General features: G+C 48.1%; 1 protein-coding gene across 1 annotated transcript in view; it reads right to left on the reverse strand.

Annotated features, from left to right (window-relative positions):
- The window catches only part of ARHGEF2 (Rho/Rac guanine nucleotide exchange factor 2), a 53902-nt gene extending 43816 nt beyond the window's left edge, over nt 1–10086 (reverse strand). The window contains exon 1 of the mRNA XM_063626716.1: nt 9827–10086. Coding sequence (XP_063482786.1) covers nt 9827–9957 — 131 coding nt within the window. The 5' untranslated portion in view covers nt 9958–10086. The remainder of the gene's footprint in view (nt 1–9826) is intronic.
- Nucleotides 10087–25853: the final 15767 nt, after the last annotated feature.

Genomic DNA, 25853 nt, shown 5'->3' on the forward strand with positions numbered 1-25853 from the left:
CAGCTATTCAGGAGGCTGAGGCGTGAGAATCACTTGAACCCGGGAGATGGAAGTTGCAGTGAGCAGAAATCGCACGGCTGGGTGTGATGGCTCATGCCTATAATCCCAGCACTTTGGGAGGCTGAGGCAGGCGGATCACCTGAGGTCAGGAGGTCAGGTCGAGACCAGCCTAGCCAACATGGTGAAACCCCATCCGTACCAAAAATACAAAAATTAGCTGGGTGTGGTGGTGGGCGCCTGTAGTCCCAGCTACTCAGGAGGCTGAGGTAGGAGAATCGCTTGAACCTGGGGGACGGAGGTTGCAGTGAGCCAAGATGATGCCACTGCACTCTAGCCTGGGTGACAAGAGCAAAACTCCATCTCGAAAAAAAAAAAGAAAAGAAATCACACCACTGCACTCCAGCCTGGGTGACAGAGCAAGACTCCGTCTCAAAAAAAAAAAAAAAGAGGTTGGGCGCGGTGGCTCACGCTTGTAATCCCAGCACTTTGGGAGGCCGAGGTGGGCGGATCACGAGGTCAGGAGATTGAGACCACGGTGAAACCCTGTCTCTACTAAAAATACAAAAAATTGGCCGGGCGTGGTGGCGGGCGCCTGTAGTCCCAGCTACTCGGAGAGGCTGAGGCAGGAGAATGGCGTGAACCCGGGAGGTGGAGGTTGTGGTGAGCTGAGATTGCGCCACTGCACTCCAGCCTGGGCATCAGAGCAAGACTCTGTCTCAAAAAAAAAAAAAAAAAAAAAAAAGAGTACTACCTACAACTTCATGCCAAAATGCAAATGAAGTAGACAAATTTCTACCCCCCAAAATAAAACTTACCAAAACTGAATCAAGAAGAAATAGAAACTCTGAATGGTCCTATTAAAGAAATGAAATCAGTAGTTAATCTTCCTAAAAACAAAACAAAAACACCAGGTCAAAACAGTTTTAGAGACAAGGGATAGATCTTTCAAGGAAGAGATCACTGAAATCTTATACAAACTCTTCCAAAGAATAGACAACTAAAATAAAAACTCTTTAACTCGGCCGGGCACGGTGGCTCACACCTGTAATCCCAGCACTTTGGGAGGCCGAGGTGGGTGGATCATCCAAGGTCAGGAGTTCGAGACCAGCCTCAACATGCAGAAACCCAGTCTCTACTAAAAATACAAAATTAGCAGGGTGTGGTGCTGCATGCCTATAATTCCAGCTACTTGGGAGGCTGAGGCAGGAGAATTGTTTGAACCTGGGAGGCAGAGGTTGCGGTGAGCCGAGACCGTGCCATTCCACTCCAGCCTGGGCAACAAGAGCAAAACTCCGTCTCAAAAAACAAAAAAAAAAAACAACTCTTTAACTCTTTCTATAAGGTAAGTACAACCTTGATTCCAAAACTACACACAGACAGTATGACAAAGATAAATTATGGGCCAATCTCTCTTATGCACATAAGTACAAAAATCTTAAACAAAATATTAGGAAAGTATAGCTGATTTTATTTTTTATTATTACTTTTTTTGAGACAGTATTGTTCTGCTGCCCAGGCTGGCGTGCAGTGGCACGATCTCTGCTCACTGCAACCTCTGCCTCCTGGGTTTGAATGAGTCTCATGCTTCAGCCTCCCAAGTAGCTGGGATTACAGGAGTAATCCCCCACACCTGGCCAGTGTAGTAGATTTTAAATGGTCGCAAATTATTTGCAGTTCCTCCCATTAAGAAGGAGCCTGTCTCTTCACTCTGAATCTGGGCTGGCCTGTGACTTACTAGGATGACTAGAGTGTCACAGAAGTGCCATCATATGATTTTTGAGCCTAAGCTTCAAGAAACCTTAAAGCGTCCACTCTCGCCCACTTGGAATGCTATTTTCATCTGAACAAGCCTAAGATGGCATTCTGGAGAGGCCGTGTGGATGAGAAGCAAGGTACTGCAAGTGGCAGGCTGCCAGCTGAAATGGTAAGGAAGGCCATCCTTGATCATCAGCTCTATTCAGGCCACCAGACAATGGCAGCCACCTAAATGAGTCCAGGTGAGACCAGCCAAAATTGCCCACCCAAAGAATTGTGAGTAAGGCCGGGCGCGGTGGCTCACGCTTGTAATCCCAGCACTTTGGGAGGCCGAGGCGGGCGAATCACGAGGTCAGGAGATCAAGACCACGGTGAAACCCCGTCTCTACTAAAAATACAAAAAATTAGCCGGGCGTGGTGGCGGGCGCCTGTAGTCCCAGCTACTCGGAGAGGCTGAGGCAGGAGAATGGCGTGAACCTGGGAGGCGGAGCTTACAGTGAGCCGAGATTGCGCCACTGCACTCCAGCCTGGGCGACAAAGAGAGACTCTGTCTCAAAAAAAAAAAAAAAAAAAAAAAAAAAAAAGAATTGTGAGTAAAAAAAACAAAAAAAGAATTGTCATTTTAAGCTGCAAAGTTTAGGGTTTGTTTGTTACACAGCAATAAATAATTGATACAAATAAAATCCAGGAGTATGTAAAAAGATAAAATGTGTCATGACAAAGTTGGATTTATCCTAAGAATACAAAGGTGGTTTAATGTGAGAAAAATCCTTAAATGTAATTTACCTCAATAATATATTAAAGGAGAAGGGGTGTGGTGGGTCATGTCTGTAATTGCAGCACTTTGGGAGGCTGAGGTGAGGCTGAGGTGGGGGATCACTTGAGCTCAGGAGTTTGAGACATCCTAGGCAATATGGTGAAACCCCGTCTCTATCAAAAATACAAAAAATTAGCTGGGTGTGGTGGCACACGCCTGTGATCCCAGTTACTCAGGAGGCTGAGGTGGGAGGATAGTTTGAGCCCAGGTGGCAGAGGTTGCAGTGAGCCAAGATTGCACCACTGCACTCCAGCCTGGGTGACAGCGAGACCCCCATCTCAAAATAATCAATAATAATATTAATATATTTAAAGAGAAAAAATATATAATCATTTTTGTAAATGCAGAAAAGCATAGGATAAAATCCAACACCCACTAACTCTAAAACCAAAGGCTTGGCAATTAGAAGGAATCCTCCTTAACCTGATAAAGAGTATCTTTTAAAACCTGCAGCCAAAAACCAACCTCAATAGTGAAACACAAGATATACTCCCTCTAAAATCAGAAACAATATTTCTTATGGCATAGTTTTTAAGAAAAAATAATAATAAAATCCAGAAATAAGACAAGGATGTCCATTACCACCATTTCTGTTCAGCACAGCACTAGAGTCCTATTTTGATGGATTAATGCTGGAAGAGAGGAGAAACACTAAATAATAAATAAATAAAAATAGAGTCCTAGTCAGCACAGGAGTGCAAGAGAAAGAAACGAAAGGAGTGGATATTGGAAAAGAAAAAAAGCAAAGCTCATTTAAAGGTGACATAGGCTGGGTGAGGTGGTTCGCACTTGTAATCCCAGCACTTTAGGAGGTTAAGGTGGGAGGATCACTTGAGCACAGGAATTTGAGATCAGCCTGAGCAACATAGTGAGACCCCCATCTCTACAAAAAAAATTTAAAAAATTAGCTGGGTGTGGTGGCGCACACCTGTAGTCTCAGCTGCTGGGGTGGCTGAGGCAGGAGAATCACTTGAGACTCGGAGGTAGAGGTTGCAGTGAGCCATGATCATACCACTACACTCCAGCCTGGGTGACAGAACAAGACTGTCTCAAAAAAAAAAAAAAAAGTAAAGATGACATAATTGTGTAGTTAGAAAAGCCAAAAGAAAAAAAAAAAACACACACAGATAAATGGTTTTAATTTAAAACAAGAGTTTAGCAAGATAAATGACTATAAGATTATTGTATGAGGAATAATTTTTTTTTCCTTTTGAGACAGTCTCACTCTGTTGCCCAGGCTGGAGTGCAGTGGCTCAATCTCGGCTCACTGCAACCGCTGCTTCCTGGGTTTAAGCGATTCTCCTGCCTCAGCCTCCTGAGCACCTGGGATTACAGGTGCACGCCACCATGCCTGGCTAATTATGTATTTTTGTAGAGATGGGGTTTCACATTGTTGGCCAGACTGGTCTCGAACTCCTAACCTCAGGTGATCCTCCTGCCTCAGCCTCCCAAGGAGCTGGGATTATAGGCATGAGCCTATAATTACTATCCTATATTATGAGGAATATATATAATATATAATATAATAATATATAATATCCTATATTATCCTATATTAGGAATAATTTAATTCCATTTCTATAAACCAAAAATAATTATAAAATGTAATTTAAAAATAAGAATGTATTGGCTGGGCACGGTGGCTCACGCCTGTAATCCCAGCACTTTGGGAGGCTGAGGTGGGTGGATCACGAGGTCAGGAGATCGAGACCATCCTGGCTAACATGGTGAAACCCTGTCTCTACTAAAAATATAAAAAATTAGCCGGGTGTGGTGGTGAGTGCCTATAGTCTCAGCTACTCGGGAGGCTGAGACAGGAGAATGGCGTAAACCCAGGAGGCAGAGCTTGCAGTGAGCCGAGATTGTGCCACTGCACTCCAGATTGGGTGACAGAGCAAGACTCTATCTCAAAAAAAAAAAAAAGAAAAAGAAAAAAAAGCAAGTATTTTTAATAGTAACCAAAACTATAAATTACCTAGAAATAAATCTAATAAAGATTGACAAGGCTTGTGTGAAGAAAATTTTTTTGTTTTTTGAGATGGAGTTTCATTCTTGTTGCCCAGGCTGGAGTGCAATGGTGCGATCTCGGCTCACCGCAACCTCCGCCTCCTGGGTTCAAGCAATTCTCCTGCCTCAGCCTCCCGAGTAGCTGGGATTAAAGGCATGTGCCACCACGCCTGGCTAATTTTGTATTTTTTTAGTAGAGACAAGGTTTCTCCATGTTGGTTAGGCTGGTCTAGAACTCCTGACCTCAGGTGATCCACCCACCTCGGCCTCCCAAAGTGCTGGGATTACAGGTGTGAGCCACTGTGCCCGGCCCATGAAGAAAATTAATACTTTATTAAAAGACATTTTGGGCTGGGCGCAGTGTAATCCCAGCACTTTGGGAGGCCGAGGCAGGTGGATCACAAGGTCAGGAGATCGAGACCATCCTGGCTAACACGGTGAAACCCCGTCTCTACTAAAAACACAAAAAATTAGCCCAGGTTGGTGGCACAAGCCTGTAGTCCCAGCTATTCGGGAGGCTGAGGCAGGAGAATCGCTTGAACCTGGGAGGCGGAGGTTGCAGTGAGCCAAGATCACACCAGTGCACTCCAGCCTGGGCGAGAGTGAGACTCCGTCACAAAAAAAAAAAAAAAAAATAGATTTTTTTCACTAAGTAAGAGTAGAAAAATATTTTTTTAAAGACTTTTTTTTAGAAAGCCTAAGTAAATAAATAGTTACATTATTTTTCATGGATAGATAAACTCAATATTGGAAATAGGTCAATTCATCCTACATTAATCTTTGTTTTGTTTTGAGATGGAGTCTCGCTCTTGTTGCCCAAGCTAAAGTACAATGGCACGATCTTGGCTCACTGCAACCTCTGCCTCCCAGGTTCAAGCTATTCTCCTGCCTCAGCCTCCCAAGTAGCTGGGATTGCAGGTGCCCGCCACCATGCCTGGTTAATTTTGTATTTTTAGTAGAGATGGGGTTTCACCATGTTGTTCAGGCTGGTCTCAAATTCCTGACCTCAGGTGATCCACCCACCTCAGCCTCCCAAAGTGCTGGGATTACAGGCGTAAGCCACTGCACCTGGCCCATCCTACATTAATCTTTGAATTCAGTATGATCTCAATCAAAATCCAGCAGGAATTTTTGTCTTTTAGAAATTGATAAGGTGATTCTAAATGTCACACAGAAATGCAAAGGACCTAGAATCGCCTGCCACTGTACTCCAGCCTAGGCAACAGAGCAAACTCTCTCTAAAACATAAATAAAAAATAAAATAAAAATATTCCTAAAGAGAATAATAACGTTAGAAGACTCACACCACTAGATTTTAAAGACTTACAATAAGGCTATGTTAATGAAGACAATGTGATATTGGCATAAAGATAGACAAATAGACCAGGGGAATGGAAAAGAGGGCCCATATGAGTGCACTTACTTGATTGTCAACAAAGGCACCATGGCAATTTGATAGAGAAAGTAAGTTTTAAAAATAAGTGATACTGGCCGGGCACGGTGGCTCACGCCTGTAATCCCAGCACTTTAGGAGGCCCAGGCGGGTGGATCACTAGGTCAGGAGATCGAGACCATCCTGGCTAACACAGTGAAACCCCGTCTCTACTAAAAATACAAAAACATTAGCCAGGCGTGGTGGTGTGCGCCTGTTGTCCCAGCTGCTGGGGAGGCTGAGGCAGGAGAATGGCGTGAACCCGGGAGGCAGAGCTTACAGTGAGCCGAGATGGTGCCACTGCACTCCAGCCTGGGTGACAGAGCAAGACTCCGTCTCAAAAAAAAAACAAGTGATACTGGAGCAACTCGATATTCATATGGGAAAATAAAAACAAAAAAACAAAAAATCTTGGCCGGACACAGTGGCTCACACCTGTAATACCAGCACTTTGGGAGGCCAAGGTGGGCAGATCACTTGATGCCAGGAGTTCGAGACCAGCCTAGGCAACATAGGGAGACCCTATCTCCACAAAAATACAAAAATTTGGCCAGGCGTGGTGGTGCGTGTCTGTAGTCCCAGCTACTCAGTTGGCTGAGGAGTGAGGATTACTTGAGCCCGAGAGGTGGAGGTTGCAGTGAGTCATGATCGCTCCACTGCACTCCAGCCTGGGTGATAAGACTCTGAAAGAAAACTGAAAGGAACATCTAAAGTTTTAAAAGTGTAAGCACCCTACTGGCCAAACAATGAATATTGGAGCTAGACTTGGCTCATGGACTGTCAGTCTGCAATCCATTGTCTAGCTTAATGAGTCTCAAGCTTTTGTTTGTGGACATTAGTATAGTACTTATTCACACTGGCTACTGCAGGAAGAAAGTAAAACAAAACCCCCAAACATATAGATGAAGAGCGTATTAAGGAGAGCACGTAAGGATTAGGTGAAGAGAGCTGAGGCATTAGAGAAGGAAGGCATAAGAGGGAAGAAAACACTACGGAAAATGGGGAAGGAAGAAAACGTAATACCAAGAAGTGGGGAAGAGAAAAGTGGAAGAGAGAGAAAGTTACAAAGGAATGAAGGGGAGAAAAGGAAAAAAACATTTACTGAGCTCATCTTATGTGCCAGCCTCTGTGCTGAGTACTTTGACACCTTTTGTTCATTTAATAATCACAACTTTAAAAGACAATTTATTATTCTGATTTTCAGAAAGATAAATTGCTCAGCGGGTAAATAAATGAAGGATCTAGCAGTCAGTTCGACTCCGAAATCCTGTTCTTTCTACTACAGTACATTGAAATGGGGATCAGGGGAGACATGCAAAGATGCTGATGGAGAAAAGCGGTTGATGGGATCACTTGAGGTCAGGAGTTTGAGACCAGCATGGACAACACGGTGAAACTCTGTGTCTCCTAAAAATAGAAAAATTAGCCAGGTGTGGTGGCAGGCCCCTGTAATGCCAGCTACTCAGGAGGCTGAGGCAGGAGAATTGTTTGTGTCCGGGAGGCGGAGTTTGCAGTGAGCCGAGATCGTGCCACTGCACTCCAGCCTAGGCAACAAACCAAGACTCCATCTCAAAAAATAAAAAAAGCAGGTGATGGGATGACATGGAGTTTTGTTTTGTTTTGTTTTGTTTTTTTGCTGCTTCCCTGATAGGCTATATACCGCTCCCTTCAGCCTCTCCCCCAAACCATAGGTGCCCAAACAATGAGGCCAGGGTTGGAACCCCTGGCCAGCTAGACGATGAGCTGAAGGGGAGGCAACCTTTAGCCAGCAGACTTGAGACATCTCAGTGTACTCAGGGCCTCCTGGCTAGCAGGCCCAGTGGGGTCTCCAAAGCCCTTCTGTATCCTTAATGGTCCTTAAACCCTGGTTGAAGATCCCCCCAGTTGTGTTTACTTAAGCCAGAAGGCTGGGCAATCTCTATATCCTTTCTCCATCGATCATCCTATGATTATTTTGTTAGAGAATTATTATTGTTCAGGGTACCAGATCTTAGTTTCATTTCACAGATAATAAGTTTGGCTCCAGGCTGGGCATGGTGGCTCACACCTGTAATCCCAGCACTTTGAGAGGCCAAGGCGAGTGGATCACTTAAGGCCAGGAGTTTGAGACCTGCCTGGCCAACATGGTGAAAACCCATCTCTACAAAAAATACAAAAATTTGCAGGGTGCGGTGTGGTGGGAAGTCAGGGACTCCAAATGGAGGGACCAGCTGAAGAAGCCATGGCAGAAGAACGTGGATTGTGAAGACTTCATGGACATTTATTAGTTCCCCAAATTAATACTTTTATAATTTCCTATGCCTGTCTTTACTGCAATCTCTGAACATAAAATTGTGAAGATTTCATGGACACTTACCACTTCCCCAGTCAATATCCTTGTGATTTCCTATGCCTGTCTTTACTTTAATCTCTTAATCCTGTCAGCTGAGGAGGATGTATGTCGCCTCAGGACCCTGTGATAATTGTGTTAACTGCACAAATTGTAGAGCATGTGTGTTTGAACAATATGAAATCTGGGCACTTTGAAAAAAGAACAGGATAACAGCAATTGTTCGGGGAATAAGAGAGATAACCTTAAACTATGACCGCCGGTGAGCCGGGTGGAACAGAGCCATATTTCTCTTCTTTCAAAAGCAAATGGGAGAAATGTCACTGAATTCTTTTTCTCAGCAAGGAACATCCCTGAGAAAGAGAATGCACCTCTGAGGGTGGGTCTATAAATGGCCCCCTTGGGTGTGGCCGTCTTCTATGGTCCAGACTGTAGGGATGAAATAAACCCCAGTCTCCCATAGCACTCCCAGGCTTATTAGGAAGAGAAAATTCCCGCCTAATAAATTTTGGTCAGACCGGTTGCTCTCAAAACCCTGTCTCCTGATAAGATGTTATCAATAACAATGGTGCCCAAAACTTCATTAGCAATTTTAATTTCACCCCGGTCCTGTGGTCCTGTGGTCCTGTGATCTCACCCTGTCTCCATTTGCCTTGTGATATTCTATTACCTTGTGAAGTACGTGATCTCTGTGACCCACACCCTAGTCGTACACTCCCTCCCCTTTTAAAAGTCTCTAATAAAAACTTGCTGGTCTTGTGGCTTGTGGGGCATCACGGAACCTACCGACATGTAATGTCTCCCCTGGATGCCCAGCTTTAAAATTTCTCTCTTTTGTACTCTGTCCCTTTATTTCTCAAACTGGCCGACGCTTAGAGAAAATAGAAAAGAACCTACGTGACTATCGGGGCAGTTCCCTGATAGTGTGGTGGCAGGCACCTGTAATCCAAGCTGCTTGGGAGGCTGAGGCAGGAAAATCACTTGATCCCAGGAGGCAGAGGTTGCAGTGAGCCAAGATCGCGCCACTGCACTCCAGCCTGGGCAACAGAGGGAGACCCTGTCTCGAAATACATAAGTAAATAAATAAATAAGTTCAGCTCCAAATTGGGGAAATGTGGGGTCCACAGAAAGAAGTGGTTATCATTACTAGGGGAACAGGGCCCTTTTACTGAGACAGGAACACATACACCCTCATCAACAGAGAGGCACTGACACAGAAAGGAAGAAACAGAGAGTCTTAGAGAAAAGAGACACAGGCAGGGTACCCGGAGTCAGGGACAGAGCACACAGACCCAGGGTAGCAGACAGAGGTGCATAGACGATAGATTCCGATTCGGTCAGATGGAGCCAGAGCAATGCCTGGGCACAGAGAGACCCAGCAGCTGGCAGAACAGAGGAGACATAGAATAGAATGGTGTCTAGACAGGCGAGGGGCAGGAGAGGAAGAGCAAGGCAGGGGCCTTCATGGGGATCTGTCTGTCCATACCAGCTGGGAGGGGTAGCCACCCTGGTGCTGCAGTTCCAGAAAGGTGTCCAGTTCTTCTTGGTTCTGCAGGAAGGGGGCCTCCTCGGGGCCTGGGCATCCCGATGCTTGCAGTCTCCTCCTGAAACACACATCGCCACCACTACCGTCTGTATCCAGTGGCCAGTGACGGGCACCAGGGAGGAACACCGCCTTGCCTCAGCCCAGCCCTGTTGCTTGCCCCCAGCCCAGCCCTTCCTGTTGGCATAAGCACAGCCCAGACCCAAACTGGTCCCACTTTGGGGCTCTGCTTTGCCAGGGCTGCAGAGTTGGCTGTGGGCAAGAGTGGCCCCTGCTGGTCAAAGGGCAGTACTGCCTCCAGAAGAAAGCCAGGGTTCAGGGGAAGGCGAACAGCAAGAGCAAGCTGGATTCTCCCTCCTTGCCTGGTTGCTGATGCCAACCTTTGCCCCTGCTCAGTCAAATAGTGCACTCAGGACTCCCTTCCCTCTCTAACCAAGGGGCAGAATTAATGCCTGACTGTGAAAGGTGGGTGACAGTGGGTGACACTTGAAAGACCCTGAGATACAGTTGGTGCCACATAAGGGGGGCCCAGGCATTTGGGCATCTCTGCTTTCAGCCAGCTACCCTTAGGAAGGTGCCATGAGCCCTGCAGGCATTGCTTCACATCTGAGTTCCCACCCAAGCCAGTTCAGGGACAAGGCCCAGGGTCCTCTCCCCTCACTCAAACCAGCCAGCCCTGCCCGGGAGCTAGGGAAGGTTGGTTCACTCACCAGAGCTAAAGGAACTTGTTCAAGGGGACCATTGTCAAAGCAGAGAGACAGTGCCCTTCCATGGCCAGCAGCCCCTACAATGTTCACTCACACTGAACTCTTCATGCTGACCCCCGGACCTTCTCTTTCTGACTTCCTCTGACTTTGGGGAAGTGGTCAGGGGTTTTCCAAGGGAGGAGGAAGAGATGATCTTTCTGCTCCAGTCCGCCAAGCATATGCAGAAGTCTGAGCAAGAACAACTGATCTCACATGGCAGACATTCTGGGTTGTCCTCAGCCTGCAACCAAAAGCCCGGCAAAGACCTGGCAATGGGGCAGGCCCAATGTCCCAACCCTGAGACCACCTCTCTCAAGAAATCTCTAAAAGTTCTTTGGGCCTCAGTTTCCTTATCTGTAAAATGAGGAGATTGTGCCATATGCTCTCTGAGTTCCTTATGTGGTTCTATGACACCATTATGTGGTTCTATGAAACCCACCGTGGGAGGCGGAAGCAAGAAGATCCAGTGTCCTGATACTCCCCCTGACTCCACACCTCCCTCCCACTCCCACCCTCAGTCTGCCCTGAGAGAAGGAGATAAGAGCCACTGTGGAGAGGCATATTTTGGAAGGCAGCATCCATCCTCCCCAAAGGCCCACAAATGGGATTGAGCTCTGGTTCTCCAGGGAAAGGACTGGGGGCCCAGGTCTCCTCGACTCTTGTTGTTCTTCGGATGGTTGTCTCTTGAGGGAGATAATTAGAGAGTTATCTAGTTCCTTCCTACTTTCCCATTTTCTCCAAGGTCTAGGCCTGGAGGGAAGGAGGTACAGGAGGTCCCCTGGGGGCTTACCTATTCAGTGGGTCCTCGAGCTCCCTGCCAGGCCCCCAGCTATGTCTTTTGAAGACGTCATAGTTGCGGCCATGGGCCCGGAAAGCCCCCGACCTTCGGAGGGGTACAGCATGCGAGCCATTCCCCTCCTTTATTTCCCCCATCTCTTCTTCCTCCAGTTGTTCTCTGGATTCAACTGCAGAAAGACAGCGGCGAGTGTGGCCTCGGAGCACCTGCTCTCCACCTGCGAGGAACACATCTGGGACAGCTCTGTTCATGGGAGACACACGCAGACCAGTCTGCATCAGCAAGAAAGAAAAGGGTGAACAGGGTTCTAGAACTCTGGAACCTTGGAACTAGAAGCATCACAGTCAGCTGGACTTCGGAGTGCCTAGCCACCCCTCACTTTACTGAGACACAGAACTGGAGAATGTGTGGCTCAGGGTCACATTGTGAATTAGCTGCAGACTCAAGGCTAGAACTTAGGTTTTTGGATCCCAGTTCAGTGTCCTTTCTAATACATAAAGAGATCCTCATTGTCTCATTCTTATTCCATTTACTGAGGATTTATATAGCAGAAAGCCAAGCAAAGAGAAATAGATATTGTTCCTATCGTCAAGGAATCAGTCTAGTGAGTGGGTGAGTGTGCGTGTGTGTGCATAAGCAAACGCACAAATCACCGATGACTCCATAACTGGCTCACATATGCCAGATGCCACAAGAGAAGTTTCAACAAAAGGCTTTGGGCTGTTAAAGGAGTGAGGGCACATGACCAGTCGGGAGACTCAAAAAAGGCCAGGTGCGGTGGCTGAACCAGCGCTTTGGGAGGCTGAGGCGGGTGGATTGCTTGAGCCCAGCTGTTCTAGACCAGCCTGGGCAACATAGCGAGACACTGTCTCCACAAAAAAACAAAATGTTAGCCGGGCGTGGTGGCATGTGCTTATAGTCCCAGCTACTTGGGATGCTGAGGTGGGAGGATCACTTGAGCCCAGGAGTTCAAGGCTGCAGTGAGCTATGATCACGCCACTGCACTCCAGCCTGGGTGACGGAGGAAGACCCTGTTTGCTTTTGTTTTGTTTTGTTTTTTGAGACAGAGTTTCGCTCTTGTTGCCCAAGCTGGAGTGCAATGGTGCGATCTCGGCTCACTGCAACCTCTGCCTCCTAGGTTCAAGCGATTCTCCTGCCTCAGCCTTCCGAGTAGCTGAGATTACAGGCACGCCCCACCATGCCTGGATAATTTGTATTTTGTAGTAGAAACGGGGTTTCACCATGTTAGCCAGGCTGGTCTCAAACTCCCAACCTCAGGTGATCTGTCCGCCTCAGCCTCCCAAAGTGCTGGGATTACAGGCGTGAGCCACCGTGCTCGGCCTTGTTTTTTTGTTTGTTTGTTTGGTTTTTTTTTTTTGTTTTTTTTTTTTGAGACAGAGTCTCGCTCTGTTGCCCAGGCCGTAGTGCAGTGGAGCAATCTCAGCTCACTGCAAGCTCCGCCTCCCGGGTTCATGCCATTCTGGCATTCTCCTGCCTCAGCCTCCCGAGTAGCTAGGCCTATAGGTTCCTGCCACCATGCCCAGCTAATTTTTTGTATTTTTAGTAGAGAGGGGGTTTCACCGTGTTAGCCAGGATGGTCTTGATCTCCTGGCTTCGTGATCTGCCTGCCTTGGCCTCCCAAAGTGCTGGGATTACAGGCATGAGCCACTGGGCCGGGCCTGTTTTTGTTTTTAAAGGGGAGGAGAAAACAGAAATAAGTAGATGGCCTTTGAGATGTGCCTGGAAGGGTAAAGTGGTTAGGATTTGGCCAGGGTAGAGGGAGAGGATTTTAGGCAGATAAAGTAGCAGGGGGAGGCCGGGTGCGGTGGCTCACTCCTGTAATCCCAACACTTTGGGAGGCTGAGGTGGGCGGATCACAAGGTCAGAAGTTTGAGACCATCCTGGCTAACACGGTGAAACTCCGTCTCTACTAAAAATACAAAAAAATTAGCTGGGTGTGGTGGCAGGCGCCTGTAGTCCCAGCTACTCAGGAGACTGAGGCAGGAGAATGGCATGAACCCGGGAGGCGGAGCTTGCAGTGAGCCATGGTCGGACTCCAGCCTGGGCTACAGAGCGAGACTCTGTCTCAAAAAAAAAAAAAAAAAAAAGAAAAATTAGCCGGGCGTGGTAGCAGGCGCCTATAATCCCAACTACTTGGGAGGCTGAGGCAGGAGAATCACTTAAACCCGGGAGGCGGAGGTTGCAGTGAGCCAAGATTGTGCCATTGCACTCCAGCCTGCGTGACAACAGCAAGACTCCATCTCAAAAAAAAAAAAAAAAAGTAGAAAAAAGTAGCAGGGGGAAAAGGTTCATGAGTGATAAAGTGTTGTGATTTCTCCTTCTCCCTCTCCCTCTCCTCCTCCTTCTTCTCCTTCTTCTGATGGAGTTTCACTCTTGTTGCCCAGGCTGGAGTGCAATGGCATGATCTCACCTCACCGCAACTTCTGCCTCCTGGGTTCAAGCGATTCTCCTGCCTCAGCCTCCTGCGTAGCTGGGATTACAGGCATGTGCCTCCAGGCCCAGCTAATTTTGTATTTTTTTTTTTAGTAGAGACAGGATTTCTCCACGTTGATCAGGCTGGTATCAAACTCCCAACGTCAGGTGATCTGCCCACCTCTGCTTCCCAAATACAGGTGTGAGCCACCATGCCCGGCATGATTTCTTCTTCTAAGAGTCTGGTCATATGCAGAGTGAAAGCCAGTCTGACCTCTCCCCATGGTGCAGAGAGAAGGGCTCCAAGCATCAGCCACAGAGCACACATTTCCTCCACTCTCTCCCAAATGGGCGTTGTTCTCACTGCCCAACACTCCTGGTTGGCATCAGGGCTTGCCTCAGTGTGTCTCAGAATTAAGAACCCTCAGGTGCTCTTAAAGTTGAAAATAATAAGCCCCACTCCAGAAAGAAGTGCCAAGTCCCAGAGTACCAGGGGCAGGAAGGGCAGGAAGGGAAACAGCATTTACTGCATACCTCTGTACACTTCACTCCTAGGCCATGTCTCTCTCGACCTTCTGCTCTAATGAGTCTCCCAGGCTCCCTTTCTCCTGGGACCACTTCCAGCTACTCAGACATCAGGAGTGCCCAGAAGGATCAGGAAGCCAGGACCCAGAACCTTCCCTCTTTCAAGGCTTTCTGTGGGGCTGTCAGACCTTCTGCAGGTTGTCTTAACCACCCCAGGGAAGTCCAGGTTATCAGTTATTGTCCCTTCAATCTACTTTCCTCCCTCACTGCAATCTGTCCTCTGTCCTCACCCCACCCAGAGAGCTGAGAAGAAAGTGCTGTGCCACAGGCTGGGCGCAGTCGCTCACGCCTGTAATCCCAGCACTTTGGGAGGCCAAGGCGGGCAGATCACGAGGTCAGGAGTCTGAGACCAGCCTGGCCAATATGGTGAAACTCTGTCTCTACTAAAAATACAAAAATTAGCCAGGCGTGTTGGCACGTGCCTGTAGTCCCAGCTACTTGGGAGGCTGAGGCAGCAGAATCGCTTGAACCCAGGAGGCGGAGGTTGCAGTGAGCCGAGATCGCACCATTACACTCCAGCCTGGGCAACAGAGCAAGACTCCATCTCAAAAAGAAAGAAAGAAAGAAAGAAAGAAAGAAAGAAAGAAAGAAAGAAAGAAAGAAAGAAAGAAAGAAAGAAAGAAAGAGAGAAAGAACGAAAGAAGGAAGGAAGGAAAGAGAAAGAAGAAAAAGAAAGAAAGAAAGAAAGAAAGAAAGAAAGAAAGAAAGAAAGAAAGAAAGAAAGAAAGAAAGAAAGAGCTGTGCCTAGGGTGGCTGTGTGCCTGTTTACCACAGGGAAGGGAGGGAGGCAGGTGCTCAGGCCTCTACAGACGGCAATGCTGTTCCCCCATTGGGTGGGTGTCTAAGGAGAGAAAAGGGGAAGCCTAGGAGAGTGGCCATGGCCCTGTGCCCATCTGTGCTCATCATGTCTGGGAGCTATGGACAGGGAACCCCTTAGCCAGCCACCAGGAGAGATCCTCTCCCTCCCTGCCTACAAACGGGCCCTGTGCCATCAGGTATGTTGGGTACAGACAGGATGAGCAGATCTACAGGAAGCAGGTCAGAGCCTAAGGGCCATGGCAGGGTCCCTCCCAACCAGTGGCCTCCAAAGCTGAGAGTTGGAGGCAGAGGGAGGTTGACAAAAATACTGTGAAAAGCTGGGGTGGAGAGAAGAGTAGGAACTGGAGATATACTAGGAAAAGGGGAACGGGGGCTGGAAATAGGACAGAAACTGAGAGGCAGTGAGGGGGAGGCAGGGACACTGGGTGCATATTGTGAGCTCTGGAATTCAGGGACTTCCCAGAAGCAGAAAGTTGGTTTGAACTTTACCCCCTGTACTCAACCTCTACCTGCTAGCCTTGTCTCAGCTGTGCCCACTCGGTTGAATTCTTTTTTTTGGAGAGAGGATCTCTCTCCCTCTGTCACCCTCAAGCCTCACTGCAGCCTCCGCCTCCCAGGCTCAAGCAATCCTCCCACATTAGCCTCCTGAGTAGCTAGGACTACAGGTGCATGCCACCACATCCAGCTAATTTTTAAATTTTTGTTTTGTTTTGTTTTGTTTTAGATGGAGTTTTGCTTTTGTTGCCAGGCTGGAGTGCAATGGCGCAATCTCAGCTCACTGCAACCTCTGCCTCCTGGGTTCAAGAGATTCTCCTGCCTTAGCCTCCCGAGTAGCTGGGATTACAGGCATGCACCACCGCACCCAGCTAATTTTTGTATTTTTAGTAGAGACGGGGTTTCACCATGTTGGCCAGGCTGGTCTCAAACTCCTGACTTCAGGTGATCCGCCCACCTCAGCCTCCCAAAGGGCTGGGATTACAGGTGCGAGCCACTGCACCCGGTCTTAAATTTTTTATAGAGATGGGGTCTCACTATGTTGCCTAGCCTGGTCTCAAACTCCTGGGCCCAGGTGATCCTCCTGCCTCAGCCTCCCAAAGTGCTGGGATTACAGATGTGAGCCACTGCACCCAGCCTGCAGGGTTGAATTTGGCAAGATGAAGGAAGTGCAGTGAACTGAAGACCTTTGCTTTTCTTCAGTCCGTGTGGATGTTCCTGCTGGAGATGGTGTCCTGTCACCCTGGCCCTATTGACAGTTACCTTAGATCTTAAGATCTTTATGAAACTCACCCTGGCCCCACTGACAGGTACCTCAGATCTTAAGATCTTTGTGTAACTCACCCTTTTTCCTCCAGCTCAGACCAACTGGAGTCTGACGTCTTCGCAAAGATCTACCCTTTTTCCAGCATCTCTGTCATTTCATTCATGGTCTCTGCCCTCTGTGAAAATGGAATCTGTCTGGCAGTTTCTCCCTCGCATCCTCATCCCCACCCACTAACGCTGCCTATGCTGTGATGCCAATACTTTTTATTCTGTCCCTCAAAGAGATGAGGTTTAGCAAGGCTTCTTCAACTCCCTCCTAGCAATATTCCCTCCTCCACTGTCTGAAATTCAAACTGGGGCTCCCATCATCGTGTTGCTTCTTTTTCCATTAGATTAACTCTCCTAGCCCCCCTCCCATTTTCCCTTAGCCTCTTGAGCTCAGGAAATGGTGCATGGGAGAGGCCAGGGCTGGGTCTCACACAATGGCTTTATTTAGCTCTCAAATGAGATCACATCATATCATATCACTGCTTCCACTGAGCAAAGAGATAGGAGATTCTGAAATAGGTCTGGGATCCGATGCTTGAGATGGGGGAGGGGAGCTGGGAAAGCAGGAAGGGGCTCTAAGAAGTCATTTTACTTGTCTTCCTGCCTCTGGATCAGATGGTCGTCCCACCACTGCAAACCATCAGCGTGTGCTGTCCCTTCCTCCAAGTGTATAACCTCCACAGATTGCACTGGTCATCAAAGATTTCTTAGACATTCTACTGGGAGCTGGAATGGGAATATATAATATTTTAATAGAGAGAGACATCTGGTACTCAAAACTCTGAGACCATAATTTCTTTAGGGTATTACAGCTTTTAAGTCTGTCAAATTTGCTAGCTCTGCCACTTTCTTTTTTTCTTTCTTTCTTTTTTTTTTTTTTTTTTTTTGAGATGGCTGGAATGCAGTGGCACAATCCTGGCTCACTGTAACGTCCACCTCCTGGGTTCAAGCGATTCTTCTGCCTCAGCCTCCCAAGTAGCTGGGATTACAAGTGCCTGCCACCATGCCCGGCTAATTTTTGTATTTTTACTAGAGACGGGTTTGGCCATGTTAGCAGGGCTGGTCTCGAACTCCTGAACTCAGGTGATCCGCCCGCCTCAGCCACCCAAAGTGCTGGGATTACAGGCATGAGCCAACGCACCTGGCCTAGCTATGCCACTTTCATAAGCCACATAACCTTCTTGGGAACTTAACCTTTTTTTTTTTTTTTTTTTTTTGACACAGGGTCTGGCTCTGTTGCCAAGGCTGGAGTGCAGCTTTGATCAGAGCTCACTGCAGCCTCAAACTCCTGGGTCAGGCGATCCTCCTGCTTTAGCATCCAGTAGCTGGGACTACAGGTATGCACCACCATGCTCTAAGTAAAAAAAAAATTTGGGCGCCCAGTGTAGTAGCTCACACCTCTAATTCCCACACTTTGGGAGGCTGAGGGGGGTGAATCACAAGGTCAGGAGTTTGAGACCAGCCTGGCCAATATGGTGAAACCCCATCTCTACTAAAAATACAAAAATTAGCCAGGTGTGGTGGCACACACCTGTAATCTCAGCTACTAGGGAGGCTGAGGCAGGAGAATCACTTGAACCCGGGAGGCGGAGGTTGCGGTGAGCTGAGATTGCACCATTGCATTCCAGCCTGGGCAACAAAAGCAAAACTCTGGCTAAAAAAAAAAAAGCTGGCTGGGCTAGGCTCAGGGGCTCATATCTGTAATCCCAACACTTAGGGAGACTAAGGCAAGAAGATCACTTGAGGCCAGGCATTCAAGACCAGCCTGGGCAACACAGTGAGACTCCATCTCTAAACATTTTTTTTTTTTTTTTTGAGACAGAGTCTCACTCTATTGCTCAGGCTGGAGTGCAATGGCGCGATCTCGGCTCACTGCAACCTCCACCTCCCGGTTCAAGCTATTCTCCTGCTCCCGAGTAGCTGGGATTACAGGTGTGCACCACCACACCCAGCCTGGGCGCCCGGCCTGCCCAGCCAGCTTTTTTGAGCTGCAGACTCATGTAAAATAGGAATGAGAAGCCGGGTAAGGTGGTTCATGCCTGTAATCCCAGCTCTTTGAGAGGCTGAGGCGGGTGGATCATCTGAGATCAGGAGTTCGAGACCAGCCTGACCAACATGGTGAAACGCCATCTCTACTAAAAATACAAAATTAGCCGGCGTGGTGGCGCATGCCTGTAATCTCAGCTATTCCGGAGGCTGAGGCAGGAGAATCACTTGAACCCGGGAGGCAGAGGTTGTGTGAGCCGAGATTGTGCCATTGCATTCCAGCCTCGGCAATAAAAGCAAACCTCTGTCTCAAAAAAAAAAAAAAAAAAAGGAATGATAAGACCTACTTTGTTTTGGGGGTTTTGTTTGTTTGCTTGTTTGTTTGTTTGTTTTGAGATGGAGTCTCACTCTGTCACTCAGGCTGGAGTGCAGTGGTGCGATCTCGGTTTACTGCAACCTCAGCCTCCCGGGTTCAAGCGATTCTCCTGCCTCAGCCTCCTGAGTAGCTAGGACTACAGGCACCCACAACCACGCCGGGCTAATTTTTATATTTTCCGTAGAGACGGGGTTTCTCCATGTTGGTCAGGCTGGTCTTGAACTCCTGACCTCAGGTGATCCACCTGCCTCGGCCTCCCAAAGTGCTGGGATTACAGGCACGAGCCACCGCGCCCGGCCTGTTTGTTTTGTTTTTTGAGATAGGATCTCTCTCTGTCGCCCAGGCTGAGTGCAGTGGCACGATGATGGCTAACTGCAGCCTTGATTTCTCAGGCTCAGGTGACCCTTCCACCTCAGCCTCCCAAGTAGCCGCGACTATAAGTGCATACCACCATGCCTGGCTGATTTTTTTTTGGTATTTTTTAGTAGAGACGGGGTTTCACCATGTTGCCCAGGCTGGTCTCAAACTTCTGGGCTCAACTGATTTGCCTGCCTCGGCCTCCCAAAGTGCCAGGATTACAGGCGTAAGCCACTGGGCCTGTACTTATTTTGTAAGGATGTTGAGAGACTTGATGATAATGTATGCAATGCACCTAGTCCCCCTTCCATCTGTTTTTGGTACGTATTAGGTGCTCAATAAATATTATTATTATTGTTGTTATTATTACTTAGAGGTATACAGATGCAGGGTATATTGAAACAGAGAGCTAGAAAGAATAATGCTTGGCCTGGTGTGGTGGCTCACGCCTGTAATCCCAGCACTTTGGGAGGCCGAGGCGGGGAGATCATGAGGTCAAGAAATCAAGATGGTCCTGGCCAACATGGTGAAACCACATGTGTGCTAAAAATACAAAAATTGGCCTGGCATGGTGGCTCACACCTGTAATCCCAGCATTTTGGGAGGCCAAGGCGGGTAAATCACCTGAGGTCAGGAGTTCGAGACCAGCCTCACCAACATGGTGAAACCCTTCTCTATTAAAAATACAAAAAAAAGGCCGGGCGCGGTGGCTCACGCTTGTAATCCCAGCACTTTGGGAGGCCGAGGCGGGCGGATCACGAGGTCAGGAGATCGAGACCACGGTGAAACCCCGTCTCTACTAAAAAATACAAAAAATTAGCCGGGCGCGGTGGCGGGCGACTGTAGTCCCAGCTACTCGGAGAGGCTGAGGCAGGAGAATGGCGTGAACCCGGGAGGCGGAGCTTGCAGTGAGCGGAGATTGCGCCACTGCACTCCAGCCCGGGCGACAGAGCAAGACTCTGTCTCAAAAAAATAAATAAATAAAAATACAAAAAAAAATTAGCTGGGCATGGTAGCACATGCCTGTAATCCCAGCTACTCGGGAGGCTAAGGCAGAAGAATCGCTTGAACCTGGGAGGCGGGGGTTGCAGTGAGCCGAGATCGCACCACTGCACTCCAGCCTGGGCAACAGAGCAAGACTTTGTCTCAAAAAACAAAAAAAATTAGCTGGGCATGGTGGTGTGCACCTGTAGTCCCAGCTGCTAGGGAGGCTGAGGTGGGACAATCACTTGAACCTAGGAGGTGGAGGTTGCAGTGAGCCGAGATCGCACCACTGCACTCCAGCCTGGCGACGCCATCTCAAAAAAAAAAAAAAAAGAAAAAGAAAGAAGGAGGCCCAAGATAGAAGCAGAAATAGGCATCATATGATGGTCACCTACTGTTTTCTCTTAGAGAGAGACAATAAATAACCCATGGGCTCGGCCGGGCATGGTGGCTCAAGCCTGTAATCCCAGCACTTTGGGAGGCCGAGGTGGGCGGATCACGAGGTCAGGAGATCGAGACCATGGTGAAACCCCGTCTCTACTAAAAATACAAAAAAAAATTAGCCAGGCGTGGTGGCGGGCGCCTGTAGTCCCAGCTACTTGGAGAGGCTGAGGCAGGAGAATGGCATGAACCCGGGAGGCGGAGCTTGGAGTGAGCCGAGATTGCGCCACTGCACTCCAGCCTGGGAGACAGAGCAAGACTCCGTCTCAAAAAAAAAAAAAAACACCCATGGGCTGACACTAACATAACTATGATGGCAACAGTTACACACTACTTCTGACGGAAAAGTGTGTATGCAACCAGAGCAAGAAGAGCAAGAAGAAATGAGTGCTTTTCTGTCCTTTGAGACCCTGATGAGCCCTGATAAAGTTGTCCTCTTCAAGGAGAAGAAAGGGATACAATGGCCTCTGGAAATTTAAAGCAAGGGTTAGCAAACTATAGCCTCTGGGACAAATCTGTCCTGCTATCTTTTTTTAATAGTTGAAAAAAAAAAAAAGAATACTTTGAGACACAATATTATATGAAATTCAAATTTCAGTGCTTGTAAATAAAGTATTTTTGGAACGCAGCCATGCTTAGTCATTTACATATTGTCTATGGCTGTTTTTGCATTATGACAGCAAAGTTGGTAGTTGCAACAGAGAGCCCACAAAGCCTGATATATAGATATATCCTGAGTCTGGGATCCTAATATTTGTGTGTGTGTGTGTGTGTATATTTTTTTTTTTTTTTTTTTGAGATGGAGTTTTGCTCTTGTCACCCAGGCTAGAGTGCAATGATGCAATCTTGGCTCACTGCAACCTCCACCTCCCAGGTTCAAGCGATTCTCCTGCCTCAGTCTCCCGAGTAGCTGGGATTACAGGTGCCTGCTACCACTTCTGGCTAATTTTTGTATTTTTTAGTAGAGATGGGGTTTCACCATGTTGGCCAGGATGGTCTCGAACTCCTGGCTTCAGGTGATCCATCTGCCTCGGCCTCCCAAAGTGCTGGGATTACAGGCATGAGCCACCGTGCCTGGCCATATGTTTGTTTGTTTGTTTTTTAGACAGGGTCTCACTCGGTCGCCCAGGCTGGAGTACAGTAGCGTGACCTCTGCTCACTGCAACCTTGATCTCCCAAGCTCAAGCAATCCTCCCACCTCAGACTCCCAAGTAGCTAGGACTACAGGCACACAGCACCACACTGGTATAATATTTGTAATTTTTGTAGAAACAAGGTCTCACTTTGTTGCCCAGGCTGGTCTTGAACTCCTGAGCTCATGCAGTATGCCCACCTTGGCCTCCCAAAGTGCTGGGATTACAGGCACATGCTACCATGCCTGGCCTAAAATATTTGTTAACTGGATCCTTACAGAAAAAGTTTGCCAACTTCTGATCTAGAGCAACTGGGTCTCAAAATCTCAGGAAGGAGGAGAAAGGAGAAAAGAGATAAAAGAGGGACATGAAGGCTCACTGAACACCAGGCATTCTGCTACAAGCTTTGGGGAAGAAGGGACATTGAGACATTGAGACCCCAATATACCTACTTCTTTTTTTTTTTTTTTTTTTTTTTGAGATGGAGTCTTGCTCTGTGGCCCAGGCTGGAGTGCAATGGCGTGATCTCGGCTCACTGCAACCTCCGCCTCCTGGGTTCAAGCGATTCTTCTGCCTCAGCCTCCCAAGTAGCTGGGATTACAGGCACCCGCCACCATGCCCAGCTAATTTTTGCATTTTTAGTAGAGAGGGAGTTTCACCATGTTGGTCAGGCTGGTCTCAAACTCCTGACTTCAGGTGATCCTCCTGCCCCGGCCTCCCAAAGTGCTGGGATTACAGGCATGAGCCACTGCACCCAGCCAACATACCTACTTCCTAAATGTCATCTGAGGCCTATAGAGAGATAATGAGTGCCAACATCAATTTTGTGCCATCCTCACAAATATTTCTGGAAATAGACATTATTATCCCTATTTTACATATGAAGAAACAGGCTGCATAGAGAGCTTAAGTAACTGGCTGGGGGTCACAGAGCTGATAGGAGGTGGAGATGAGTTTCCAAAGCTGATCCATCACATTATGGAGCCTGAATTCTTTTCTGAAACCAGAAAACAAGCTCTCAAAGAAAGCAAGTGGCTAGCTTTTTTTTTTTTTTTTTTTTTTTTTTGAGACACGACACGGTCTCGCTCTGTTGCCCAGGCTGGAGTGCAGTGGCACGATCTTGGCTCACTGCAACCTCTGCCCCCCAGATTCAAGTGATTCTCCTGCCTCAGCCTCCAGAGTAGCTGGGATTACAGGCATGCACCACCACGCCCGGCTAATTTTTGTAATTTTAGTAGAGATGGTGTTTCGCCATGTTGGTCAGGCTGGTCTTGAACTCCTGACCTCAAGTGATCCACCCATCTTGGCCTCCCAAAGTGCTGAGATTACAGACCTGAGCCACTGCGCCCAGCCTATCAAGTGGCTAGCTTCTTCTTCTTCTTCTTTTTTTTTTTTTTTTGAGCTAGTCTTGCTCTGTCGCCCAGGCTGGAGTGCAATGGTGCGATCTCAGCTCACTGCAACTTCCATCTCCCGGGTTCAAGCAATTCTCCTGCCTCAGCCTCCCAAGTAGCTGACATTACAGGCACCTGCCATCATGCCTGGCTAATTTTTGTATTTTTGTAGAGAGGGGGTTTCACCATGTTGCCCAGGCTGGTCTTGAACTCCTGACCTCAGGTGATCCACCCACTTCAGCCTCCCAAAGTGCTGGGATTACAGGCATGAGCCATCACACCAGGCCAAGTGGCTAGCTTTGAAAGAAATCCGGCAACATTATTTTTACCCACCTCATTCCTACCTCCCTGACCCCAGCCAAAGAAAAGCAGCAGCTTCCAAAAGAAATGAGATAGGGGTCCCAAAGAAGTTCAATGTATCCTTTCTGCTCCCTCTGTTAGCTTAGACCTCTGAATGAGGTGATGGGGTGCAGGCAGGTCTCCGGTTATGTCTGCTGCCAGCAAACACTGAACATGGGAGACTGCTGACAGCAACCAAACAGCCAGGCGTTGTGGCCTGGAGGCAATGCTGGCCGGCCCTTTCACAGATTGAGAAGCTTTCTGAGTCTGGCTCTGGGATCCTAAATCTACTGAGGTAGCCAGTATTGGAGAAGACCCAAGAAATCATATAATAAAGACTGAGGAGGAAGGGAGAGGCCAAATGACATGTTGTACTGGCTCTCCTCCAAATCTCCTGGCCCTGGGGGTGGGACACAGGGTCACAAAAACTCTTTGATGGTTCAAAATTTAACCTACCATTTCTTTTCCTGTAGAAAGTGAACCATTAATCCAGCAGTGCCCTGCAAAGAGGGCGAAAGCAGAGCTTCTCTTCGCCTCAGATAAAGAAGCCAGGAGCTACAATTCCTTCCCACCTGCTCCCTAGATATCCCGTTCCAAGACAAGAGCACCCAAATCTCTGACACCCTCTTGCTTCACCCATCCGCCTGACTTGGCTGAACGCTGGTGTCCTGGAACTCATTCTCTTTCTCTGATCTTCCTGTCCACCGCCAGAGAGTAGTGCCACAATTCCAAAAATGAAAAGAAAGTAAAAGATATAGAGGATCCATTCATTCAGAAAGATTATTTTAGCACTTTGTAAGTGTCAGGCACAGAGAAGAGGACCCGCAAGGGTCTATGCACAAATACAATGGTGGGACCTGGCTACCATCCCTTAGTGGGGCAGAGGCCAGTATGGATAGAAGCCGTCTGTCCTATCAGTTTCCGGGTTGTCTCCTGAGAGGCATTATCATCTGTACTTAGTTCCTGAATTTCAAGGCATCCCCAGCCCCCTAATCTAACCACACACCCCTCTACTAAGTCAGCCACAGGCATCTCAGACACTCTCCCTAAATCATCCCCATGTCCTTGATGTACTAGGTTCGTAAGTCAGTCAGGAATTTTGCTGCTCTGGGCTTCCAAGTGTGACCACCTTTTTTTTTTTAATTGGTTAGTAAACTGAACTTAGGGACCCTGCCCTCTTCCTTTCTGCTGGACCTGTAGCTGTATGCTTATTCTACCAGGGGCTTGGGACCCAGACTAGCCCTTTATTTATGGCGGATAAAGAAGAAAAGGGTCAAGACCAACCAGTCTTCTTCTACCTCCTGCCAGTTTCCTGGCATGTGTTCTGGGTGCTATGCCAGACGGGTGTGGCAAGAGAGGGTCTGAGGGTAAGGACCCAGGAAAGGGAAGAGGGAAACTCACCAGACCTGGGAGATATCCCAAAGATGGGGGACCTGTTTCTGCTGTCAGTTGGTGACTTCAGTGTGGGAAAAAGTCCTGCTTCAGGTGGCCCCTTTAAGAACCCAGTCCAGCACCTTGGTGGGGGTCCCCTCTCTCTTGGTCCTTTTAAGGAAGCTGCTCATGGTCCAGAAGTTTGCATAAAAGAAAGGGGGGACTCATTCCAGTCCAGACCAGCTGCCTCTTCATCCACTGTAGCCCTTCCCTTCCCCGCCCTACTTCAAACACCCTAAACATTGCTGTGCCCAGGACCTTAACTCTTTCAGTGCCACTACTGATCCCAGGGACTCCTGGGTCCCTCTGTCTTCAGCATTCCTTGAACACAGGGCGGCTACAGAATTCAGACTCGTGTGGAAACAGGTACAAGAAGCCATGCTGGGGTCACCCTGAGGAGAGAGTATGTGGGAACCTGACACCCCAGGGAACGTTTACCCTTCCTCCAATAGGGTCAGGGAGAAACTGGGAAGGGGAGAAAGCAGACATCTCTGGGAAAGAAAGAGCTGCAGCTGGAAACCTACTTCACAGCAGGGTCCTCAGGTCAGCGGTGTCCTTTGCCCTCTCAAATTCGGCTTCAAAACTGATTGTCAACCGGGCATGGTGGCTCACGCCTATAATCCCAGCACTTTGGGAGGCTGAGGCGGGCGGATCACTCGAGGTCAGGAGTTAGAGACCAGCCTGGCCAACATGGTGAAACCCCGTCTCTACTAAAAATACAAAAATTAGCTGGGCGTGGTGGTGCACACCTGTAATCCTAGCTACTGGGGAGGCTGAGGCAGGAGAATCACTTGGACCCGGCATGCAGAGGTTACAGCAAGCCAAAATCACACCACTGCAATCCA

Source organism: Symphalangus syndactylus, chromosome 12 (assembly GCF_028878055.3).
Source record: "Symphalangus syndactylus isolate Jambi chromosome 12, NHGRI_mSymSyn1-v2.1_pri, whole genome shotgun sequence".
NCBI classification, from domain to species: Eukaryota; Metazoa; Chordata; class Mammalia; order Primates; family Hylobatidae; genus Symphalangus; species Symphalangus syndactylus.